The 26,891-nt window shown below is 43.8% G+C and overlaps 1 protein-coding gene across 1 annotated transcript in view; it reads left to right on the forward strand.

The window, feature by feature from the left end:
* Window positions 1-22,402, forward strand: part of CLPR4 (CLP protease R subunit 4) — a 37,264-nt gene extending 14,862 nt beyond the window's left edge. Inside the window, exons 4-7 of the mRNA XM_086812334.1 lie at window positions 19,832-19,958; window positions 20,040-20,117; window positions 20,285-20,398; window positions 22,108-22,402. Coding sequence (XP_086668460.1) covers window positions 19,832-19,958; window positions 20,040-20,117; window positions 20,285-20,398; window positions 22,108-22,176 — 388 coding nt within the window. The 3' untranslated portion in view covers window positions 22,177-22,402. The remainder of the gene's footprint in view (window positions 1-19,831; window positions 19,959-20,039; window positions 20,118-20,284; window positions 20,399-22,107) is intronic.
* The last annotated feature ends 4,489 nt before the right edge of the window (window positions 22,403-26,891 follow it).

Genomic DNA, 26,891 nt, shown 5'->3' on the forward strand with positions numbered 1-26,891 from the left:
AGTTGTTGTTCCCCTTCCCTTGCTGTCCTTTTTGAGTAGAGGTGGTATTGGACACAAGGGCCCCCTCTTGAGTAGAGGAGGAAGAGGATGACTTCTCCAAGACGAGTCAGCCAGGGCTCTACTCCATGTGTCCGTGGTCAGGTGTGCATTGTCCTGCACATGCGTCCGAGGTCAGGTGTGCATTGTGTGCACATGAAGCATTGCCAGTCCGCGCTGTAAGTCTCCCTTTGGAATGATGTCAGTTGTTCTGTCTTTGGTGTGCGACCAGATGTCAGACAACTGTGTAGAGCATGTAGGTTTTCATGTAGAAATGGGGCCAGCCCATAGGGTTACCCCAAGGCTTAGGTTTGCGTTTAATGTGGGCATGGGGAAGGCTATGAGCCACCCCAAGGGGCTAGGAAGGCCCCAGGCCTTGCCCACCAGCCCTAGTGTGGGCTGGGCAGGCTGGTGGCCAGCCCTAGGGGCCTGGCCATACAGCCGACAGGGCTATAAGCCCTACCCAGCAAGTCGGCCAGATATGGGAGGCATTCCCACACCCATGCGCAGGCTGGACAGCAGCCTGGACATCAACAGATGCATCCGCAAGTAGCCAGCTTTCATAAAGTGTGAAAACGCTGATTATTTAGCATAAGTGGCTATTTTACCCAGTCGTGGAGAATGTTTCTGCCACCCGACTCCTGTTGGACAGCCGACCAGCAACCTGAAGGGGTATATAAGGCCCAGCCATAATTCAGGTCAATCATCTCATATTTCACCAAGTGTTGAACCTACTCAAGGGGCTAGGACAGCCAAGGAGGAGTTAATGCAAGGGTGGATTTTGAAGGTCAAGGGCAGAGGATTATCCTCAGCTAAGAAGGTTCAGGTTCAGTCTTTTATTTTCAGATTTTGCATCACTCAAATAAAAGCAAATACACCATTCGTGGTGGGGGCCCTACAAAGGGTATTCGGGACCCAATACTGTGTCCTCTTCTCCCTCTCTCTCTCTCTCTCTTTCTCTCTCTCTCTCTATTTTCTGCACATCTATTTTCAGTTTTGTGCATTATTCTTGTTATGAATGATGGCTGATTTCTGAGCATTGAAGTTACCGATCTCCCCCAAAGCTTTCGCATGCCATAGTGGTATCAGAGCCTACTTCAAGTGTAAAGATTCAGCAAACCGGATTTTTTTTTTCTCGCTCGTGGTTGGTTTTAAGACTCCGGTGGACCACCCACCCCTTTTGCAGTGACTCTTGTCCCTCGAAGGACGGTTGGTTTCAGCCTTTGGAAGCCTCCGGAAGTCTCCCACCCACACACAGTGGATGGTTAGATTGTGCTCCAGAAAGGTAGTGCATTTTCTTGCTATGGCGAGCTATGATGACGAGAGAGAACAAGAACCTTGGGACCGATTGCACTAGGCATTCCATCTAGGACATCAGGCATGAGTGTACCAGAGATGTTCCAAAAGATGATGCAAGCAATCGCAGAATAGAGTACCAAGTTGAAAGAGTAGAAGGCGTAGATATTGGCTCTGGAAGAGTGCACCCATTCTCCAGCTCCGCGTTTTCCGTCTCCTCCCTCTTCTTCCGTTTCCCAGATTCCAGATCCTCTACAAAGGGACCCTTTCGAAGGGTCACGATATAGCCAAGTTCGATGCTTGAGTTGCAGATGCGTGCAATGGAGATTCGACAACGTGAAGAGGATGGCATGCGACGCGTGGAACATGAGCGATACCTTGCGGCTTTGGACGCAAGACTGATGCTTCCTCAAATCATTTTCCCGAGAAAATGAATTTTAGTAAGTATAATGGTAAACACGACCCCACAACTCTTTATTCATGGTTGCATCAATACGAAGCTTACTTTGCCGCAGTTCGAAAAAGTGATACTGACAGGGTGATCTTTGCTAGTTGGTACTTGGAAGGTGGCCATTTCTTGGTGGACCTAGTGGGCTCATACCCACACTAGATTAGGTATGGTAGCTTATGTTTGGGACGAGTTTGTCCGCGACCTTAAGCAGTGGTTTCTACCGCTCCATTACCTTGAGCGACTCGAAGACGAGTTTAGGGGAGCACGTCAGAACGCGCAAATAGTCCTTCAGTTTGCTAATAAAATTTCAAACTTATGTTTGTAATTGGGCTTATCTGATACGGACAAGAAAGGGTAATTCCTTTATGGCCTTGACACACAAATCCAGTGGGAGGTGCGTATGTTTAGGCCAGCCACCTTCGAAGACGCACTCTCGCTTGCACAGACGGCTAAAATGAAGCACAATGGCGGAAAGCCCAAGACTTCCCAACCGGCTACTCCCAAGGCTAACACCTCGGGGGGAAAAGGCCAAAACTAGATAGGGTCTTCCCCAGGACAGAGCAGGAGAGTCTCTGGCTCCAAGAACTCGACCAATGCGCCCAAGCTTACTCCAGACCAGAAAGCTGAGGCAGGCAAGATCGGTGGCAAGTTGAGTGTTGAGGAGATTGCTTAGTTCAAGGAGGGTAGGTGTTTCTTTTGTCATACAAAAGGACACACTTCTCGCGAGTGTCCTAAGAAGACTACCACTCCAAAGACCGCGACCCCAGCCTCCACAGCTTTAGTGATGAGCGCAGCTTTCACACAAACCCCAGTGGCGGCCCCTAGTTCTTCCAATCCCAATGCTTCGGTTGGAGCAATCATTAGCCGAGAGCTTGAAGATAAGCAGAAGGGCGTCCATGACCAGGAGTATGAGCGCAATAAATTGCTCAAGACCTTTGGCTACATAGGTGGCCAGAGAGGAGTCATGTTGTTTGACAGTGGCAGCACGGAGGACGTGGTCACGGAACATGCCGCTCGGCGTGCCCGTTTCGTCCTGACTTCGGTGGACAAGCAAGTTGAGCGTTTTAGCACAGGCATGACGATGAGCGTCAAGTATGAAGCTCTAGGTGCTCAATTAGTCATTCAAGGCATAGAGCTTGTGCGTGATTTTATGGTTGTCCCTCTTGAGCAGACATAATCTTGGGCATTCAGTGCCTTCACAAGTTCCTTAGTGATGTCAAGTGGGACAAGCACACCTTCCAGATTAGCTGGAATGTGTCCAACGCCCCTGTGACCATTAAGTGTGAGTTAGGAATCCAGAACTTTCTGCTCATAAGCCACTTGCAGGCTAAACGAGCGATCAAGAAAGGCGTACATTGTGCAATGATTTACATCCAGACTACCCAGACGACGGCTAGTGCTTTCGAGAAGTATTTGGCTCTCCATGAAAAGTTCTTGAAGATTTTTCTTTGGGACAATCTTTCTCCCCGGCTCCCCCCCTCCAGACCAGAGGACCACAAGATTGACCTCCTTCAGGCTCGGAACCCTCGAGCAAGTTCCCATATCGCCTTTCCAAGGCAATGGAATCGGAGTTGGACCGCTAACTCCAAGAATTATTGCAATCTGGCTTCATCCGTCCCAGTGTGTCGCCATTTGTAGCACTGATCTTGTTTGTCAAGAAGAAAGATAGGTCTTCTCGATTGTGTGTCGATTATCGTGCACTCAATAAGCTGACTATTAAAAGTAGATTCCCGATGCCTCGAATAGACTATATTCTCGAGAGGCCAAATGGAGCTAAGGTGTTCTCGAAACTCGATTTAAAGAGTGGATACCACCAAGTGAGGATTGTTGACATCCCCAAGACAGCCTTCCGTACGGAACGGGCCCACTATGAATTTGTGGTCATGCCTTTTGGCTTGACGAACGCCCCAGCCACATTATTCAACCACATGATGATGCGGGTGTTCCGGGAATTGATTGGAAAGTGTGTTCATATTTTTGGACGACATACTGGTATTTTCAGCTACGGTTGAGCAGCATGACATTGATGTGGAGAAAGTCTTGAAGTTGTTGAAAAGCAACGAGCTCTTCTATGTCATTGAGAAGAAGTCATAATTTTATTTGTTCGAGGTTCATTACCTTGGATATATAATTAGTGCAGAAGGCATTCGACTTGATCCGGCCAAGGTGGCCGAGATTGTCAATTGGGAAGTACCACAGATCCTTTGTGGGTATAGGCCAGGTATACTCCACCCACATAGATAAGTTTTCTGACCTCTCGGTGGATCTCACCGATCTACTAAAGGGTGTCAAGACTAAAAGGCAGCGGATTCAAGAACCTCAAGGTGGCTTTGTCAGAAGCACCTTGTCTAGCGCTTGCCTCCTGGGACGAGCTGTTCCAAGTGATCACCGATGCGAGTAACGTCGCAATTGGAGGTGTATTACAACAGAATGGCCACCCAGTGGCTTACATGTCTCTGCCCGTAGAAAAGAATTACTCGGTCTACGATCAGGAACTCCTCGTAGTTATTCAGGCCTTGAAACATTGGAAACATTTTCTTTATGGCCGTGACTTTGAGGCTCGCAGTGATCATCAAGCATTACATTGGATTCGGACAATGCCAAGTGCACAGTGGAGTGACCGACAGCACCGCTGGAGTCAGATATTCCAGCAATTTGGTGAAATGATTGAGTACCTTCCAGGAAAGGCCAATCCAGTGGCCGATGCTTTGAGCTGGAAGGGACAGGTAACTTTGATTCAGACCACTAAACTCGACCTTGTTGGTAAGGGACTAGACGACATGAAGCACACGTATGCGGATTCCGAGGAATTCGGTACACAATGGAAACAGGCAGTGGATGCTACAGGACCATGCCACTTTTTGATACGCGATGGTTGGCTTTTCTACAAAGGCCGACTGTGTGTCATGAAGTCGTTTAGGACAGCTCTTCTCCATGATGTCCATGACGCCATTACTGGTGGTCATTGGAACATGAATTCGACTTTGGAGAAGTTAGAACGGCAATATTATTGGCCAAAGATGAGGCGAGATGTGTTTGCATATGTGCAATAATGTGATATTTGTCAAAAGGTGAAAGCTCCTCGTGGGAAGAAGATAGTGGATTCCTTACCAATGCTATGTTCTTTCTTGACAGCTTTGCGATTTATCCCCATCGTACTCTTTGCCCTCTCAATATATCGATGGATTTTTGTCACGAATCTGTCTCCCAGTCCGGGTAAGCGTAATTCTCAGTGCTTGACTATAGTTGATAGATTTAGCAAATTTGTTATGCTTATTCCATGCAGGGTCAATGTGACCGCCGAAGATGTTGCCCATTCGCTCATTCGGCATTGGTACCCGATTGGTGGGATCCCTAGGATCATAGTGTTAAACCGAGATGCCAAGTTTACCAGTCATTTTTGCAGGGCATTGTTTGATAACTTTGGTACTAAATTGAATTTTTCTAGTGCATTTTATCCACAGACTGATGGCCAGACAGAAATCTACAACCAGTTGGCCTTTGATGTGCTGAAGTGTTATATCCACGATCAGCAAGGTAAGTGGGAATCATATTTGCCTTTACTTCAAGCTGTTTTGAATGATTCTTTTTCTTCAGCTATTGGCAGGACTCCATATGAAGCAGCGTTTGGAAGACCATTCCAGTCGCTATTGACGAGAACCTTGTCTTCAGTACCTGAAGTGAACAGATTGACGGAGTCTTACGAGGAGATTTTGGAGTCAGTAAAAGACAGGTTGGCTGTCACCATTTGGCCACCCAATTGGTCCACCCGTGCTTTCTTATCATGTATGTACATTGGATTGGTGTCCATGGCGGTTGTTTATTCCGGGGATAGATGCCACTCATGTGATACTGTAGACTTGGCTTTCCGTTGGGACTTGTGCCTCCGTGTACATGCTTGGAAATGCTTGGTGGATTGGTGTTCCATTGGGTCTGGTACCTCGTGTACTTGCCTAGAGCACGTCTATTTTAGTATAGTCTCATGAACGGGGATTGTCCATACCAATGTTGCATTGCATAGCATCTTTATGTGCTTACTTGCAATTGAAATTGCATATTGTTTTCATGCTTGCTTGACCAATGTGTAGTTTCGGGTAAGGGGACGCCCGCCCGTGAACCGTGCATGTGAAACTGTCTGCTGACATGGTTGTGTGGCATGTGAACAGGTGGTAAGTATTACCCAATCTAGGCTCAAATAGCCCTTAGGACTTGGCCAATATTTATAAGTGAGTGTGTTCCCACTTCATTAAAGTTTGGGCACCCAAAAGTCACTTATAAATTATGACCGCTTCCAAGTTTACACTCACTGAAGTCCCGAGGCGGACAAGACTCAATGTCCAGGACCTGATCCTCCCCTTTTACTCATAAATGGGCATCTCCCCATGTCCCTTCACCTGATTGGATCCCAATTCACTTACTTATTAAGAGAAAATTCGTGTTTTCTCTTCATGAAGATTTTTGGAGGCTAAAAACTCTGTTTTTTTACCGTTTCTCTCCATTTTCAAGCTCTCCATAGCCATACCCAACTTGCTAGGGTGTTTTTCAAGCTTCCAAGAGTGTTTCCAAGCGCTAATCACACTCCTACTCACTCCCAATGACTGAAATTCAGCAAAACAGCTCTCATTTTTGCTGTAATTTCTGGTCTTTTTGCTGAAAACCCTAATTTCAGTCTTCCTTTCTCAACTTGAACCATAGAGGAATCTTTCCCAAGGTTCCCTTCATCCTCTTGAAGACTTTTGTTGTGAAGAAAGGCGACAAATCAAAGATCTCAACACTCCAAGGGCTTCCATTGCGAAGACTTCTGCTGTCATCGACTCTACTTGCTATTGGTAAGCTTTTATGCTTAAATATGGGAGCAAGTAGCAGGAGGGAGGAACCGGATTACAAGATCACATACCCTGTGTAGTGTTCTCTTGTCCTACGTGCTCTCTTGCAGATTGTTGCTACCATGTGTTGGTGGAACAATAGAGAGCAGATGGTAGGGAACATGGGCAGTTGAGAGGGTAGTGTGGGTTGCAAGTCTACATCGACAACCACTTGTTTGCAATAGTGTATTCATATGCATTGGTATGGAAATCTGGTCAGAAATGCCCATGACACTATGTACTTGATTCTCCCAAGATCAATATACTTTATTTGAGGGAGGGGTCGGCCGTTCCGGCTCATTGTGTGTCTCTTGTCAATTTAGCAATTTACTTCTTGTATTTTGAGCAAGTGTCCATTAAATCTTAGTGTATTTAAGTGTATTGGTTAGCATTGTGTTCAACCAAGTTACATTGGTATCAGAGCATACGGTTCTCTTTCACTTCTATCGTGAGAGACGATCACCGTGAACACTAGCTATCTCTACACTTAGAACATTATGGACAGCTATATAATGAATGTTGGAGATGCTAGTACAAGAGGTAGGCACAATGAAATGCATGCCTCCATTACAGGATGAGCAAACTCATGTGGTGCACAATAGGGAACATGAATATGTGGGACAGTCGTCCCGTGGTGGCAAAGAGAAGATGCAGGAAGAAGAGTCCATAGTCTTGAGGGCTGAACTTACTCGTATGCAGGCTCTTCTCCATGCACAACAAGAAGAATTGAATCTCTATCACCGCGAGGATCCATTGATACATGACCGTTTGAAGGCCAAGAAATCTGAATCTTATATGGATCATGCAATGGCAATGATTGCCCAAGAGTTGCACATGCAACTGAGGGATGCAGCACGTGTATACTTGGCTCGTACCGAGGATGCCTATGCAGAAAAGGCAACCATCCCACATGTCTTGGAATCCCCACAAGTGTCCGAACAAGAACTTATGTCTAAGAGGATGAATCTCCATGCTATGGGAGAGGAACAATCAGTGACTTCACGCCATGCAGGAATACCTTATGTAGCCCGTGAAGGATACCATGTTTATGGCAGTGGTCAAAATGTATGTCAAATGCCATTGCCGGCTGAAAATGTGCATGCACAACACATGCAACGTGGGCTGCAATTTTCTGTTGGTGTAGGTATTCCGCGTATCTCTCATGCCACTCATGCCTTCGAGTGTGCTCGTGAGGGAGAAGTTATGGCTGAAAATGTATCAATGCATGTTGAGGGGCCAGCCATGCCTCATGCTTACAGGGCACATGTATCTATATCTTATGCATCACCTTTTGGTCCAAAAATGATACCAGTCATAGGGGCTGTCCCAACGGACAAACATGGGGGAAAACATGTTGAGATGCACACACATGCATCAAAGTCTCGTGACTTCAAAGGCGGAGACAAATCTGTGAAGTTTGACACATATCATGGGGAATATGATGTATCAAAGGCACTTGCTTTTATTGCCCAGTTTGATATTGCTTTCAGTGATGAGGATATCACTCAGAAATCCATGATCCGGCATGTAAGCATGTTCATGAAAGGCAATGCTGCCCATTGGTGGCTCACGGAGAAGCTCTCACCGAATCCTGTTAGATCATGGGAAGAGTTCAAGGAGAGGTTCTATGCTCAATTCTTGCCTCCCAATGCATTGAGTGAGATAACAATGAAGTGGGATTGGGTAAAGCAAAATGAGGGAGAATCGGTAAATGCATTTGTACAAAAGTTTTGGAAAGTGCTTTTGGAGGTGTCTCCATTTATGCATGTCACCGAGGCGGAAAGGAAGAGAAGGTTTCAATCGGGATTGCAACCCGTGTACAAAGCAGGACTACAAATGTATCTTGGTCATACCTTACACCAATTAATCGCAGCCGCCACCGCCACCGAGCAATTGGAACTCAAATTGAGTCGATCCAATAAGGCTAAACCCTCATTTCAAGGCAAAGAGAGGGCTGTCCAAAACCTGCAAAATGATGGACAGCTACCTAAAAAGGACCAAAACCAAGATAAAAATGGTACAAAGGCTCAAAATAACACTACCAAGAAGCGTCCCTTCAAACTGAGAGACTATGGTCTCACTCCGGAACAGAAAAAGCAATATATGAGTGAGGGAAAATGCTTTACTTGTGGTAGCACCGAGCATATTGCAAAGGCATGCCCAAACAAGAAGAAGCGTGATAATGCAAATGCATCAAAGCCTAATGTGCATATGGTTCCGGATGTGCAGGGCAACACTTCACATGATAGCAAAGATAGGGTTGTATGTAAAGCTTGGGGACAGCTCAAAGATCAGCCCGCTTTGTTCATGTTTGATGATTGTGCATCTGAAAATTTCATATCCGCTCAGATGGTAGCTGCTTTGGGTATTGAAGTGAAGGACATGGGTCCTCAAATTGAATCAGGAGCTGCCTTTGTTGGTAGAGAAGTGCAGGTCTTGCCTATTTTTGGCAAGTTGCGCATACACATTCAAGGCTATGTGGATCATGAGGATTTTCTTGTGGTGCCTTTGAATGGTTGTGATGTATTGCTTGGAAAGCCTTGGCATACACGTATTGATCCGTGTAAGACTTACAAGACCAACAGGATCACCTTCATGCATAAAGGCCGAGAACATGTAATTGATGCTGGTGAAGAGGGTGATACCATTCCCCTTGTATCTCATGTACAAATTAAGAAAGTAATGAAAAAGAGTGTTTTTGCGTACTTGATTTTTGTACGAGATCATGTTGAGGAAAATAATGTACATGTAAACACTCTTAGTAATGATAGGCTGAAATTTTTGCAAGAGCACAATGATTGTTTTGCTGATGAGTTACCAAATGAGTTACCACATGTACGATCGGAAGATCATCACATTGATCTTGTGCCGGGTAGCTCACCACCTAATAGGCTAGCCTATCGTGTAAGTGCATCCCAAAAAGAGATCATGAAGTAAGTGAATGAGCTTCTTGAGAAGGGTTTGGTTCAGCCAAGCTCTTCCCCATATTGTTCACCCGTCCTCTTGGTTCAAAAGAAGGATGGATCCTTTCGTATGTGTGTGGATTATAGAGCTTTGAATAAGCTTACCATCAAGAATCGGTTTCCGATTCCACGCATAGACGACATCCTTGACAAGTTGGATGGATCGGCATGCTTTAGCCGAATTGATCTCAAGAGTGGGTATCATCAAGTGCGTGTAGTGTCTGAAGATGTACACAAAACTGCTTTCAGGACAGCATTTGGGCTTTATGAGTATCTTGTTATGCCTTTTGGTCTTACAAATGCCCCGGCTACATTCAATAGAATGATGGATCACATATTCCGTGGGTACAAGAAATTTATAGGTGTCTTCTTTGATGACATCCTAGTCTTCTCGAAGACCGAAGAAGAGCATAAAGCTCATTTGGCTATTGTTTTTGAAGAGCTTCATAAGCATAAACTCTTCATAAATGCAAAGAAGAGTGAGTTCTTCTTGTCAGAGATACATTATCTTGGACATGTTGTGTCCAAAGATGGGGTGGGGATGGATCCTGCAAAGATTGATGTAATTCGGAATTGGCCCGAATTGAGTTCGGTGCATGAGATCCGTAGTTTTCTTGGATTATGCTCTTACTACCGCAGGTTCATTCGGCACTTTGCATGGATTGCTTCTCCTTTACATGATTTGACAAAGAAGAAGGCCGTGTTCAAATGGACTAATATAGAGAGAGATGCATTCCTCAAATTGAAAGATGCAACTACTCATGGTCCAATGTTGATCATTCCGGATTTGCAAAAGCCTTTTTGTGTGGAATGTGATGCTTCTGAAAATTGCATAGGAGCTGTCCTTAATCAAGAGGGACATGCCGTGGCTTATGAGAGTCGTAGATTGCATGATGCAGAGCTCTCTCTTGGCATTTATGAGAAAGAGCTCTTGGCTGTAATTCATGCACTTACTATATGGAAACATTACCTTCTTGGGGCTGATTCCACTGTGAAGACAGAACACCAGAGTTAGAGGTATTTTCTTACTCAAACTAAGTTGTCAGAGAAGCATATGAGGATGGTCAATTTCCTCTCTATGTTTCATTTTCAGATCTTGCACACCCCGGGAAAGAAGAATGTAGTGGCCGATGCATTGTCATGAAAGCCGTATGTAGCAGCTATCTCGGTTGCCTCTCATGGGGACTTGTCTACCATGCGTTTTTGTATCATACGGATGCTGATTTTGCTACTATTTGGGCTGATTTGATGGCTGGTCATGCACATGCTTCATATGTGATCAAAGAGAGTTATTTCATGAAAGATAATTGCCTATGTGTGGTGTCTGACATGAGGCACAAGGTTTTGGATGAGTGCCATGCTCCTCCATATGCTGGTCATAGAGGCATAATGTCTACTACGCACATGATTGAGCGGTATTTCTTTTGGCCAGGTATACGGAAGGACATAGAGGCACATGTACGTGCATGTATCACCTGTCAGAAAGTCAAATTTGATAGGCCAAAGGCCTAGGTTTGCTTCAGCCATTGCCTATTCCCACGCAGCCATGAGAAAGTATTACAATGGATTTCATTATGGATTTGCCACGTACCCAACAGGGCAATGATGCAATTTGGACAATTGTGGACAGGTTTAGGAAGCAATCTCATTTCTTGCCGGTCAAAAAGACCATCAAAGCTGAGCATATGGTTAAAATATATCTTGCACAAGTGTTCAAACATCATGGAATGCCGAAGTCCATTGTGGGGGATAGAGATCCCAGGACTACAAGTCTCTTTTGGCGGGCCTTATTTGATAATATGGGCACCAAATTGGACTTCTCATCAGCTTATCACCCTCAAACGGATGGGCAAAGTGAGGCTACAAATTTAGCCTTGTTGGATCTCTTGAAATGTTATGTGGCAGATCAGAAGTCTTCTTGGGAGAAGTACTTACCGCTTGTGGAATTTGCATACAACAACACGGTGCATGCATCTACAGGAAAGGCCCCGTTTGAGATTGTTTATGGTAAGGTGGTTTTGCCACCCATCCTTCGCACAAAGGATGAGATATTTGCAGTTGATGAGTATGTAAGAGACTTGGATATTGCTTTTGCTCAGGTGCGGACAGCCATTGCAAGGTCACAAGACGAGCATAAAAAGGCTGCCGACAAGCATAGAAGGCAATTGGATGTTAAAGAGAATGATTGGGTATTGCTGAAATTTGAGAAAGCAAGACTTGCAAAGAGGCTTGGCAAAGAGGGTGCATATCCTAAGCTTGCAACCAGGTACTATGGGCCTTTTCGAGTGATCGAGAAGATCAATGAAGTGGCTTTCAGATTGGCATTACCTAGTCATTGGTACATACACAATGCTTTTCATGTGAGTCTCCTTCGCAAGTATGTAGGGCCGGAGCCTAGTGAAATGGTCATTGAGGATCCACGAGAAGTGGATGAGCTTGAGGAGATCTTGCAGCCAGAGCAGATTGTGTATCACAAGGAACGCAAGCTTGCTGCACGCAAAGTTGTGAGACGTTACCTTGTGAAGTTTAAGAACTATCTTCCCATTGATGCTAAATGGGTAGATGAAGAGTTCTTCAGAGATTGCCCGCATGTGCTTCAGACATATTTGGATGCTTTTCAGTTGCGGACAACTGTTTAGAGCCGGGGGAAATGTCACCATTTGGCCACCCAATTGGTCCACCCGTGCTTTCTTATCATGTATGTACATCGGACTGGTGTCCATGCAATGATTGAAATTCAGCAAAACAACTCTCATTTTTGCTGTAATTTCTGGTCTTTTTGCTGAAAACCCTAATTTCAGTCTTCCTTTCTCGAGTTGAACCATAGGGGAAACTTTCCCAAGGTTCCCTTCATCCTCTTGAAGACTTTTGTCGCGAAGAAAGGCGACAAATCAAAGATCTCAACACTCCAAGGACTTCCATCGCAAAGACTTCCGTTGTCATCGACTCTACTTGCTATTGGTAAGCTTTTATGCTTAAATATGGGAGCAAGTATCAGGAGGGAGGAACCGGATTACAAGATCACATACCCTGTGTAGTGTTCTCTTGTCCTACGTGCTCTCTTGCAGATTGTTGTTACCATGTGTTGGTGGAACAATAGAGAGCAGATGGTAGGGAACATGGGCACTTGAGAGGGTAGTGTGGGTTGCAGACAACCATTTGTTTGTAATACTGTATTCATATGCATTGGTATGGAAATATGGTCAGAAATGCCCATGACACTATATACTTGATTCTCCCAAGATCAATATACTTTATTTGAGGGAGGGGTCGGCCGTTCCGGCTCATTGTGTGTCTCTTGTCAATTTAGCAATTTACTTCTTGTATTTTGAGCAAGTGTCCATTAAATCTTAGTGTATTTAAGTGTATTGATTAGCATTGTGTTCAACCAAGTTACATTTGCTAAAGCGCGGGAGGCCTACACTCGACAGGCCAACAAAGACCGAAGGGATATGAAGTTTTCCGAAGGTGATTGGGTTTATCTTCGGATCATGAAGCAACGGTTGAAACAGGTGGGCAAGCGATGCCCAAAGTTGTCTGTCCTTCAGGAGCTTCGGACCTTTCCCCATCCAGAGAAAGATTAACAAGGTTTCAATGAAGTTAAAGCTACCTCCGAGTTGGACTATGCACGATGTGTTCCATATCAGTTGGTTAAAACCATATTGTAGCATTATATGGTAGTGATGTGTGTGAACACACTTAGGACCGCCGGGATACTTTTTTCCTCACTAGGAGGTTTTTTCCCCCGTGCGTATGTACACCCTCTTATCTACTCATTTTGGAGTGTGTACTTATCTTTTGTATCTGGCACACATTTGTTCATTCTAATCTAGTGAGTTTGTGTACTCTCAAGCTTCTCTATCTTGTGTGTGTGTGTATTGTTGCAACCCTAATCCTAATTCCAACAATTGGTATCAGAGCTAGCTTCCTTGACACTTGATCTAGTAGTCTGTCTCCCTTCTCACGATCCTATTTTTCTGTCTCCGATTGAGATACCCTCTTAGGAGAAGAAGGTGTCTACTGTAGTGTGATGTAAAGAAAGTATACAAAGTTTTCAGGGTCTGTGGTGCGATTCGGGCGCGTTTTGGGCACCGTAAGGTTTCTGCAGACATTCTGGAGAGGCGTCATTTTGGATTGGTTCTGCTCGATTTTGGGTGTTTGGGCTGTGTAGCGGCAAAGATTTGGTGTGCAACTGCATCTACAGTGTCTTCAACATTATCGGCTATCATACTTTTGCCAGTAACACTCTATTCTCTACTCTCTGTTATTTTTCATACACTTTGCAGGTGATTGAGTCAGTTGGCAACCATCCAGGGTTGCATTCAATGAAAATACTGAGTACTTGCAGCGTGTTGAAAGATTTTGTATTTGGTAGAAAGTCATGGCTAGTAGTAGTGATGTATTCAACATGTTGTCTGCTGAGGATAAACTTGATGGGACTAACTATTCATTATGGTCCTATATGACGAGGCATGTACTGGTTGCTAAAGGTCTTTGGAATGTGGTCAGTGGTAGTGAAACTTGTCCTGTTTCACAACTACCAGTGCAACCAGGTGTTGCAGGTACATCTGAAGTAGAATCTGATATAGATGTGGCTCCTCCACATGTACCACAAGTACCTCCCACCGCTGCTCAAACGAGATGGGATGGAAGAGATGCACAGACACATGCATTGCTTGCACTTTCTGTAAAGCGAAGCATTATTCCTCATATTTGGTCATGTAAGACTTCAAAACAGGCATGGGATGCATTTGCTGCATTATACCAGGTGCGCAATGAAGCACGTGTTGCATATCTGCACAAATAGTTGGAGTCTGAGCACATGAATAAGGGAGACTCAATGAACAGCTTCTTGACCAAGATCAAAGATTTTAAGGAGCAACTTGCTAGTGTGGATGAGATATATCCTGACAGAACATTGGTGCCCACAGTTCTCAATGCATTGCCAGATTCTTATCAGAGTTTTGCCTCTACCCTTAGACTCATGATGAAGGGAAATCCAAATGCCCTTACATTTGATGAGCTGGTTTCAGTACTCTTGCAAGAAGAGCAGTCTAGGCAAAACAGATCTAATGTGCGAGTTGGTGACCAAGCCTTTGTTGCTAATCAGAAAGGCAAAGGTAAAGCTTCTTTGCATGGTGACTATGAGCCAAAATCAGAATCCTCAGGTAAGGATGCAGAGAAAGAAGGTGATAAGCCTAAAAGAAAGGGCAAGTGTCATGTGCACAGTGTGTATCTACCGTGTGCTACACGCACACAAGACTAGCTTCGAGGTTTGGGGAAGCTTGGAGCTAGGCAAGCTGATTGGCGAGTTGGGCTAGAGATAGACTAACGGGCGGGCACCCAAGTATGGACGGGCGGGCGTCCAAGTGTGGATGCCCGGTGACCGGCCAATAGCCTATAAGAGGGTGGCCAAGGTTAGTCAATATAGAGTCTCGCGTGTCTTTGTGAGAGCTCTATGGTCAGGAGCTTGGATCTAGTGCAGATGTGCATCTGCTTTATGCAGCCAAGGCCGGCAGCAGTCTCAAGGCCTGCGAGGGTAGCTTCATGGCGGTATGGGACGTCACGAGGTAGAGATTGGTCGGCATGTCCAACTACTGATTTGGGTGTTGGACAGTTGTCTAGCACTACGATTTTCATTGACAGCCAAAGCGCATTAGCAGTTGCGAGAAACCCAGTGTTTCATGCTTGCACTAAGCACATTGAGGTGCATTACCACTTTGTCAGAGAAAGACTCTCTGCAGAGCAGAGAGCAGCTTGGTCTATGTGCCTACACATGACAACATGGCAGATTTATTCACGAAGGCTCTTCCTCGTGAAAAGTGCATTATATGGTAGTGATATGTGTGAACACACTTAGGACCGTCGGGGCACTTTTTTCCTCACTAGGAAGTTTTTTCTCCCGTGCGTATGTACACCCTCTTATCTACTCATTTTGGGGTGTGCTTATCTTTTGTATCTGGAGCAACGTATCTGGCACACATTTGTTCATTCTAATCTAGTGAGTTTGTGTGCTCTCAAGCTTCTTTATCTTGTGTGTGTGTATGCATTGTTGCAACCCTAACCCTAATTCCAACACATATGCAGGTCCGATCCCTTCGGAAGTGAAAGACGAAGCGGAACCAGATATCTTTGATGAAGCTGAAGCGATGGTTCCAGAACAAATCCTTTTGCACCGCTTTAAGCATGGCTGAGGCCGAAGACAAAGACAGTTCCTTAAAAAGTTTTAGGACCGAGGGACCCATGAAGCAGTATGGCTTGACAAAGAGTTCTTCGACGACTATCCGGCTTTATTGACGGACTATTTGGAGGCTATGCAGCTTCCGTCAAGTTAAGCAGAAGGGGATGTCACGCGCGTCCCACACGTGGATGCCATGTGGACATATCTGAACAAGAAGGTGCTGAACTGGAGTGGAAAATTGGTTCCATGTGAGCCCAGTCTAGGACGAGTCAGCCAGGGTTCTACTCCATGTGTCCGAGGTCACCTGCACATGAAGCAATGCCAGTCCGCGCTGTGAGTCTCCCTCTGGAATGATGTCAGTATGCGACCAGATGTCATCTATGTAGAGTAGGTAGGTTTTCATGTGGAAATGGGGCCAGCCCATAGAGTTACCCCAAGGCTTAGGTTTGCTTTTAGTGTGGACATGGGGAAGGCTATGAGCCACCCCAAGGGGCTAGGAAGGCTCCCAAGCCTTCCTAGCCCCTTGGACGTCAACAGATGCATGCGCAAGTGGCCATATTTCATAAAGTGTGAAAATGCTGATTATTTAGCATAAGTGGCTATTTTACCCAGTCGTGGAGAATATTTCTGCCACCCGACTCCTGTTGGACAGCCGACCAACAACCTGAAGGGGTATATAAAGCCCAGCCATAATTCAGGTCAATCATCTCATATTTCACCAAGTGCTGAAGCTACTCAAGGGGCCTGGACAGCCAAGGAGGAGTTAACACAAGGGTGGATTTTGAAGGTCAAGGGCAGAGGATTATCCTCAGCTAAGAAGGTTTAGGTTCAGTCTTTTATTTTCAGATTTTGCTTCAGTCTAATAAAAGCAAATACACCATTCGTGGGTGGGGGCCCTACAGAGGGTATTCGGGACCCAATACTGTGTCCTCTTCTCCCTCCCTCCCTCTCTCTCTCTCTCTCTCTCTCTCTCTATATATATATATATATATATATATATTTTCTGCACATCTATTTTCAGTTTTGTGCGTTATTCTCGTCATGAACTATTGCTGATTTCTGAGCATTGAAGTTACTGATCTCCCTCGAAGCTTCCACATGTCACACCTCCTTCACTGGTTCCGAAGGTTCGGGACCCTAATAAGCTCTTAGGAGACTCGCATGAAAAGCATTGCGAATCCTCCAATGATCGGGTAATACTAGTCTGAAAGCCAATACGTTGATCTTTTCCAATATTTGGAAAGGTCCATAGTACTTGTTGGACAACTTAGGATAAACCTTCTCTTTGCCCGTGTTTTCTTGCGAAGCTTGCTTTCTCAAACTTCAACAATACCCAACCGCCTTCCTTGTACTCCACCGCCTTCTATGCTTATCCGCAGCCTTTTTCTGCTTAGCCCTTGACCTCTCTATGGCTGTCCGCACCTGTGCAAAATCCATATCCAAATCTCTGACATACTCATCTGCCAAAGATCTACCTTAGTCCTTAGAAGTGGTGCCAAGTGGTAGTACAACTTTGCTACAAACAACCTCAAATAGTGCCTTTCCTGTGGAACTATGCATTGTATTATTATAGGCAAACTCTACTAGTGAAAGATACTTCTCCCACTCCGTTTTTTGTTCTGCCACATAGCACTTTAACAAATCCAATACGGTTGAATTTGCTCTCTCACTTTGGCCATTCGTTTGTGGATGATACGAGGAAGAAAAATCCAATTTCGTCCCCATATTATGAAACAATGCCCTCCAAAATAAACTCGTGGTCCTGGGATCTTGATCACCAACGATAGACTTGGGCATTCCATGAAGTTTGAACACCTGTGCTAGAAAAATCCTTGGCATGTGGTTTGCTTTGATGGTCTTCCTTATTGGAATGAAATGAGCTTGCTTACTGAATTTGTCCACAATCAATGGTCCAAATACCATCATTTCTAAACTTTGACTTCGGCAAGTCAAAAATGAAGTCCATCGTTATACTTTCCCATGGCCTCTTGAGTCTTGGGCACGGGTAGAGGCATAAGCAGTCTTGGAGTCTTTTGACGATTATACTTAACCGTTTGACAAGTCAAAACATTTGGATACTCATGCTAGGCCAATAGAAGTATCGTACCAATGCTTGCGTAGTAGAAGAAATACCTCTATGCCCTGCAGAAGGTGGTGCATGTGACTCTTCAATCACTTTTTGCCTCAAATCCTTGGTTACGCATAACTGTGTATCCATCATCAAATATCCCTCTTTCAAGGAATAATGATTAAGTGTTTGACCATCCGCTAGCTTTCGCATAATCCCACCAAAGTCTTCATCATTCACATAGTGAACTCTCATGGAATACGCATACCCAAAAATAGCATCATTACCAATGGACTAATGTACATGCTATATATACTCTTCTTATTTTACACCAAAAAGCACCACCTAATAGTGCAGAGATGGTTAGCACTAATCTGTACTTAAGGTTAACTGCAGCTTTTAAGCAAATTAGAAAGCCTAAATATGATAGAGAAGCAAGGTGATTAGAGCATGTAAGTAAAAATGTGTGTTTCCTGCAGAAAAGCAGCCCCAAAACAGGTCGATCAGCTGCCCGCAGTCCACTTGAGGGTAAATTGGGAAAGCACACTCTTTTACTAAAAAAGGCCCACATGTGGCTCTTTTATGAAAAAAGGCTCACATGCACCAAAAGCAACTTGTTTCATCCCTTTCAGGCACAAACTTGCTAAAAAAAACATTGGACTGGCCATACCCATGCTTATTAAGATTCGCACTACTTGTAGTGTGCCTACGCCACACACCCGGTTGCCCATACATGGGTGCCTACTCTGACCAGCCACGTGTGTACACAGGCGCCCTCTCTGGGTCCATCTTGCACATGGCTGGCTACAGGGCAGCCCCTGTATGGACTGCTGTGCAGTCCACAGAGCACGCAACAAAAGCAGTCCCTCTCTCTCTGCTGCAGATACTTCAGTGCATCAAAACCCATCTCTGTGCACGCTATTGTGCACCATCCAATCCACACATGAGCCATGTGAGGGGACCGCCCATGCATGTGGGTGCCTCTGCAGACATGCCGGCTACCCAAGCCCCAACCAAGGTTACTGTGCGACCAGAACAGAGCTCACAGCAGTTGCCTTCTATCTCTCTTCTACACAAAAGGCATTTCCGCCTCTTCTCCACGCTTCCCTGCATACACTCATGCGTACCCCCACAGCCGGCTGTCGACTCGTCCCCCTTTTAGGAGGTGACTAGAAGGACTCTCTGCAGTAATCCCAAATCAGCTCCAAATCTGTGTGTACCATAACTATGGGCACAATATGATTTGATCACAGTAACATTCCCACTAATCCAACCATAGAGAACAAGACTTAACACCGATTCATGGAAAAAAAGCATGAATCAGGGTAAGTGTAAAAACTGTGGGACTGATTGAGTACATGAATGGGTCCCCTACCGTAGGAAACTATAAAAAAGACACTTTGGCTGCCTCATTTCGCATCTCAAGATTATTGAAGAAGAGCAGACCTGAACCCGTCAGCAGTAGAGATCAATGCCAACTTCCAAGGAGTGCTAACTTTGCAAGACAGAAGTGCTAGGGAGTCTTACACATCTGCCTGTAGCCTGCGAAGCAAGGAACCAGCTCGGGTGAGCAAGTCGATGCTGGTAGTTAGCCTGGAACTCAGCCGGCGCTTCGTCCACAAGGTCAAGCAAATCATTGATGTGCTTAGGGCAATCCAGTAATACAAGCAAATACACAAAAAGATGGGGGCCCGTAAGTGGGTCGTTTGGGACCCAATTTAGTGCTCTCTCTCTCTCTCTCTCTCTCTCTCTCTCTCTCTCTTCATTAAGTTGTGTTTTCATAATCATGTCTTCCAAGGGATTGATCTTCATACTGTTTGAAATTTAGTCTCGAATCACTGCCTCTAACCCTCTTGGTGCTTTTTTGCACTAAATATTGAAGAAAAGATTTAAAGTATGTGTTAGGTGGGAGGAATTGGATTTGCGATGGTCGAGAGAGGTGTAACTGTTTAATTGAATGCTGACTAACAGGTATGTGAAGCCTCCTATTTTCACACTTTGTGTTGGCAATGCTTGGGGAGAAGCTGCACTGCTTCTGTCTGCTGGTTCTAAAGGAAATCGTGCAGCTCTTCCATCGTCCACAATCATGATTAAACAGGTATTTGTGTTAACTTTGATGAGAATGAAGAGTCTGAATAGTGTAGTGGGGTTCAGGTTCTGATACATTTATCTCTTCCAGCCAATTGCGCAATTCAGAGGTCAAGCTACCGACATTGATATTGCACGCAGAGAAGTTCGCAATGTCAAAAATGAACTGGTACCTCCTTATACATGTTGCCCAAGTTGGTTTCATGGATTTTCTTGGCATTCGTAAGATGATTGCCCATGCAGGGTTTGTTTATGAAACATTAAGGTTCTTTTTGGGAACATGTTAAGGTTTCAGTGCTCTGCAGCAGCAGTTTAATGCAGGTGATGGTATTGCAGGTTGCACTTTATGCTAGACATACAGGGCACTCAAAGGAAAAAATTGAAGAAGATATCAGACGGCCAAAGTATTTTAGTCCTCCTGAGGCTGTGGATTATGGTATTATTGACAAGGTATTTTCAGCGTTGTATGTGGCATTTTGTTACTTCAAAGTTGAAAATTGCAAGTCTGTGAGTTAAGTGGTGAATGGCCTTTTTCTTAGAACTGTTCCCCCTTGATACCATCAAAATGAATAGTTTTATTGGAGATCTTAACCATGGCTTGTGCAATAAGAACTCATGGTACTGCTATCTCATTGCTGTTAAAGATGACTTTTAAACGATCTAGTCAGCCTTGACACCATCTGGATGAATAACTTTACTAGAAGTTAGAACCATCGAGGAACTTAACCATGGCTTCTGCAATATGAATTCATAGTACCGAGCTCTCATCACTAGCAGTTAATGCAAGTTAGCAGGAGTCAAATCCAAGACTAGATCTAGTCAAGATCTGAATTCAGAATTGTAAATATCCATGATCATTCTTTTAGTTAATGCATATACAGTAGATTAGGTTGAAACACAAGCTCAAGTGCATTTTCAGTTTTGTGCATCTAATTAGCATTAATTAGCATTCATTGCGGCACTTATAGCATGCTTCCGCTTCGCATGTTTCATTGTTATCACAACATTAGGTTTACCATGAGGCAAATCAAAGCACAAGAAGACCGGTGTCCATGTGTTCGCATGTAACATTGGTATCAGAGCATTGGTGTAAGGGACTCCTCCCAAGGATCACCTAATACATGCATAAACAAGATTAGAGGAACCAAATAAAAGGGGCGCAGGCAAGCTCACCACCCAACCGTAGGTTTGCATCCGCAAACGTGCCCCGAGCTAGGGGCTAAGTTTCCACTCCCACGGGTCTATGCCAGTTAGCCTTGGCGTCCCATACCACCAGTGCCTGCCCATAGGGGCACTCGGCAAGACTGCGCGTGATCCGTCATGGCCATGGCAGGAGTAAACCTCTTGGTCTAGGTCCAGACCACAATGAATCAATAATAAGCCAAGACTCACTTATATAGTGCTTATTGCCGCTATAAATAACAGTCCAGTCTTAAATAGCCAATAACCTTGGATTTAATAAATCCAAGACCCAAGGGTTAGTGCTAGGTATGTAACAATTGGTCTGTCTTGTAGGCCAGAGCTGGGAATGCCCAACGCGTCCACGAGGTATAGTGGGGGACAGTGGTATCTCTAGTGAGCAAGCCAAGTGGATAGCTCAAAGCTTTTGTCTGTCATGCATATAGCTTAGGTGGCCTTTAGCCTTGCTTCAACTCCATGGAAGTGGTAGCAGAGGACAAACAGGTTGTGTCGGGATACTCTATTGTACATATGCACCTATCGACTGCCTATTCGGGCATTGAAAGTCGTTGTTAGGCAAATTCCATTATAAGGAATTGGCTATCCTTCAATAAGTCCTTTGCAAAGGCAAACTGCAATATGTAATGTCCTTGCTCCTGGCAAAGCAATGCAGATCCTCATAAATCGGGCCGCCTCATTCTGTCTGACAATTGTAAGTACTGAGCGTAGGTGAGGTGAAAACAGGACTGCCACTGCTGATCCTCATACTCCCCTAGAAAAGAGAGAGAGAGAGAGAGGGAGATTTCATTAACATCTACACACCAAGAGAGAAGGGTGTGTGTACTACATGAGACCATTAAGTACAAATGACAGGAATGTATCCAAATAGGGGAGAGAGAGCCCTTTTTCCTCTGAAATCATTCTTTCAAATTATTCAAGCTCAATAAAATACTCATGTGACTTTATCAACGTGGGTGCAGGTTTTGTACTCAGAAAAGGGACAAGAAAAAGGAGTTGTTGCTGATCTGAAAAAGGCTCAACTTATATGAAGTGAGTAGGATTGTAGTTGCCCATGGCAGTTGAAAGGGCCAACTTCACACAGGTCTTTTGAAAGTGGGATGCATGAGAAAGCTCTTTTCCCCAGATTGCACAGCTGCTGTCAATCTCCTTGTGCTGCAAGTGGTTTTGAATGTAGTCAAGGGGGTAATGTGGTTGTATATTGTGCCAAGCAATGTGAGGATTGGAGAGGGTGAGTGTTGAATAAAGGATTTTTGTTAATGTAATATTATTATGCTACCAAGATCTTTTTCGCATTAATTAATTAATCTTTTTGTTGCTACTCGGCGATGTAAATGAAGGTTTTTAAAAGAAATCCTTAAGGTGCCCTACTCCACCGTGTGTGCTTCTCCGCCCTCCTTGCCCTATCTCTGTGTGCGCCATCACTTTTCCTACTTTTTTCGTACACACCCGGGGCCCACTCAAGTGGGTGGAGCCGATTTCCCCTTCCAACAATTAGCCAATTATCATGGTCGGGCAAGGGCCACGTACCATCGGGCAAGAGCCACGAATTAGGCATCCCCCATGACCACCGCGATGAGTCGAGGGCTGGAACAACAGAGGGGTCTCGTATGGATCCCCTCCTATCTCGGGTGATCCACCACCCGAGGAGGAGGAGTCACTCGAGTGTTCAATGGGCAAGAGCCCGAGCAACCAAACACATCAAGCGAGCATAGGTGTCCCTTTATAACATGAGAGAGCCTAGTGGGACTTGAACTCATAACCTAGAGGTTACAAGTCACAAGCTTGACCACTGCACTAACTCAGTTGGGACCATCACTTTTCCTACTTTTGTAGAGGGGTTAAGAGTTTGTGAATAGGGCTCGTCATCAAGGGAGGGAGGGAGAGGAGGAGACGGAGGGGGTGGCCGTGGAGGAGATGACGAGGACGAGGATGAGGTCGACGACGTAGGGGGGATAACCCGAAAAAAAAATTTTGGTCTCTATTTATTAATTAAAATCGCGCTTAAAGGTTTTCATCTTCGCATGGCCCTGGGAGAGAGAAGAGCATCTACATCTTTGAAGCTTATGGTTGTGAAATTGCTAGCTTTTTTTTTTTATATGTGAAATTGTCAAATGTGAAGAGCTATTTGCGTTGAAGCGTCAGCTTCACATGTCGTTCGTGAAATTTTTTTTGGTTCTTCATATCCAATTTTTGCTCGTGTACATGCGATTTTTTTTAAAAAATATGATGGTTTTCATTAAATTGAAGTGCTCCATTTTTTTTTAAACATCTTTGAAGCTCACGGTTGTGAAATTGCTAGCTTTTATAAAAAAAATTGTCAAATTGTAAATTGTACAAGGATTAATGAATAAATATTAAAATTTATCCTACACTAAGGTTATTACTAAGGTTGCAAACCTTAATGTGCATAAGTTCTATAGCAAAAATTAAATTCGGGCATCCATGAAAAAATTAATTAATATTCAAAGAGTGAATATGTGGTTCTTTGTGTACTATCCTCTCTTCCAAAAATGATATGTTTGCTTTATGTGGTTTCCTATAGTATTTTCCTTTCATGTGAGACTTTGTACCTGTTCTTTGTGCCTTGACAACTTTGTAAGGGTAAGTTTAGAACTTTATTATCCGCCAAGGGGTGGTCACCTTGTCAAGGGCTATGGCTTGTCCATAGGTAGTTTGTGTCCATTGTTTTTCATGTGCACATTTATATCTTTTTTTTTTGGCCAAAATTAGACAATGGTGCCAATAATAGCTCACTCCTTCCAAATTTTGCTGTCCGAGAAAAAAATAGCATTGGTGCCTTGAGCATTTCCTTTACACAATAAATAAACCGACTTCTTACACATTAAATAAATTGATTTCCTACATATAAGATGTGCTACTCATGGAATATAAATTGATATTACAAATAAAACACTTGACCACATTCGAAATACATTGTTAATTAAATATAAAAATTGGCACATTGTCATAAATACTCCACATGACACCATGATCAGTGATCGCACACTAACATGCCGAGATGCGACACCTCAATGTGAATCCTTGTAATGCTCAACACCTAATACTCACAAGTGTTAACAATCACAATGATTGGAACAATTAATTAGACTCAATTAATCTTGACATGTACGTTTATAAGTAGAAACAATATCATCTTCTCTCTCCAGATGGTGGCTTAGCTTTCCCATATGGAGTAATTATATCTTTTATTACAAAAAATAGACCCAAGGAGTCAATAATAGCTTCCTCTATCTAAATTTAGGCTTTCTTTTCCAAAAAATAGCATTGGTACCTTATGAACTAATAAATAAATTGATTTCTACACACATAAGATGTGCCAACCACCATAGAGTATAAATTACCAGCCAAGCTGTCGTCTCGCGAGCGAAAAAACCTTCATCAGAGGTTACAATCTCATCCAATCCTTAAATTTTATCCGTAGACCCTATAGGATTTCTTTGTAGCAATTATCTGATGGCATTCTAATTCCCAAAGATAGGAATGTAGTGAATTTTTATGTCCCTTTGGTAAGTTCTCATGTCCCTTTCATGATCCATAGGATCACTCATAGGTGACTAAGGAACTGCTAGATCTTTATCATGCACATGCCAAACTTTCCTCAAATATTTTAAACATAAAATATGGTTCAAATATATGATTAGATTTCTCTTCTCGAAGCTTTGAGATCTGGCTTGGTATGTCTAATGGCTTTGCAAGCTGTGGGGTTGATGATATCACATTGGGATGTATTGTTTCAAGGCCCTTGCTAGTCTTGAGCCTTGCCTCAAATTTTTCTTGACACTTTCGCACCAAGTTGGTAGCTTCTTCGAGTTTACCCTTTCCTCCACAAGATTAGGTTATTTACCAAATGTTTGTGGGGTCTTCCCTTTTAGCCTAAATTGCAATTGGTTTGGATTGTTCCATTGCTAGATCCTCTCGAGAGGAGGAAGTTGTAGAGACCATGGCTACATCCTTATCGGATCTACTCTTAGATCACAACTTGGTTTTTACCTTTACCCATCTCTTATTTTTTCTTTTTTGTCTAGATTTAGATGTTTTTTAACATTGCTTGCAATTGAATAAGAGCACATACAAAGGTATTACAAAGATATTGGAGTCACCTTTCCATTTCTCTTAGTATGCTAATACTAGCATCGTAATTAAGGGTTGCATGGCTGATTGTTAATAAGCGCCAACAATGGACAATCCATGTAGAGATGTTCTACACCCCATTTGTTGCATGTAGGAGTTGGTGGATTCGTAGCTTGGATTGGTGATATACTCTTGTTAACATGGAATGCTTTATTGACATGGAATACAATCAATAATCACATGGTTATAGTATCCGGCTTAATTCCATCAAAGAGGTCTTCATCCCATCATGAAGACCGAGGTCTTCATCCCATCATGATTATATTGTAAAAGAATTTTTTCCATCTAAAGGATGTCTATACATCTTGAGCATTAAGCTTACCGCGAAAATAAGGCCAAGCCTATTTAAATAAGCTTAAATGCCCAAGATGTCTATACGCGGGCATTAAGCTTTATCATGAGGAAATTGGAAAATAAGGCCAAGCCTATGTAGAAGAGCTAAAACTACCAATGGGTGCCTTCATGTCACTTTTTACTCCTAGGTAGCCTAGTGAGAAATGGCTTATGAAGTATGTAAGTTAATTTCCTCTTCTTTGTAAAATAAGTCCCGTTTGTGCAACAATAGGTGTATACTCTACTCTCTCTCCCTTGTAATTCTAAGCTACTACATGTAGATATGTTGATGCTTAGGGTTTGGGAAGGCAATGCCGTCCATTAAATCATGCGTCTACCTGTGCGTCTAGCTAGGCATTCTAAGTGAGAAGATGTGAGGAGCTGGGAGCTTTTGCACAAGGTTTGGCTTCACCAATCACAACACCTACAACATGAAAAGACAATGACTATGGGAAGATGAATTGAGGAGCAACCTCTCACCAATATGAGGGTTGAACGATAAGTTCGGTTTTGTGGGGCAAGTCTCCCAACGGCCCTTCTTCAATAAGGCAAAACATATTTTGTGCCATTGCTGGGGAGAACCATCATTAGCACCATTATTAAGATTCACTAATCATGGAATTCATTCCTTTATAAAAGAGTCTCCCATGCTTGAGTGTACCGATACACCGAGAAATGTAAGAAAATACACTTTGTGGACTGGATCACAAGCTAAAAGAACTTGATGCAAGAGAGATGGATAATAATTCTGAATTATTGCAACCAAAGTTATAAATTGATGGCGTCTACCCACCCATGCGCTCTAGAAAAGGAGCTTTGATGGCCGTCTAGGTATTATGGATAAAGGATGCCATGCTCATACAAAGGTGCACAATGCAATGAAGATGTAGGTTGACCACCTTGTGATTGGTCCATATGGACCGAGCCAACAGACCATATTAGACTATAACAAAGACCTATGATCTATGCATAGCTTCCAAACCCATACGAGGTCATCTGGGTGCTGATTTGGACCTCATAACCAGAGGACAAGGTGTCGCGAAGATATCCTTCTACTCAAGTGTGCGGCTAATCATCCCACACTTACATACATCCTACTTGCCATGGTTGCAACATGGTTCTAACTCTACATAAGCCATCTCCTAAACATCCAACTTGTCCATATGGACCGAAACAGACCACATCACCTAGTTGATCCTATTAGACTATGACAAGGATCTATGAGGTCTATGTGCAATAGTTTTTTCTAGGCCCATTC

Source organism: Cibotium barometz, chromosome 18 (assembly GCF_041138505.1).
Source record: "Cibotium barometz isolate CiBa-2024 chromosome 18, ASM4113850v1, whole genome shotgun sequence".
NCBI lineage: Eukaryota > Viridiplantae > Streptophyta > Polypodiopsida > Cyatheales > Cibotiaceae > Cibotium > Cibotium barometz.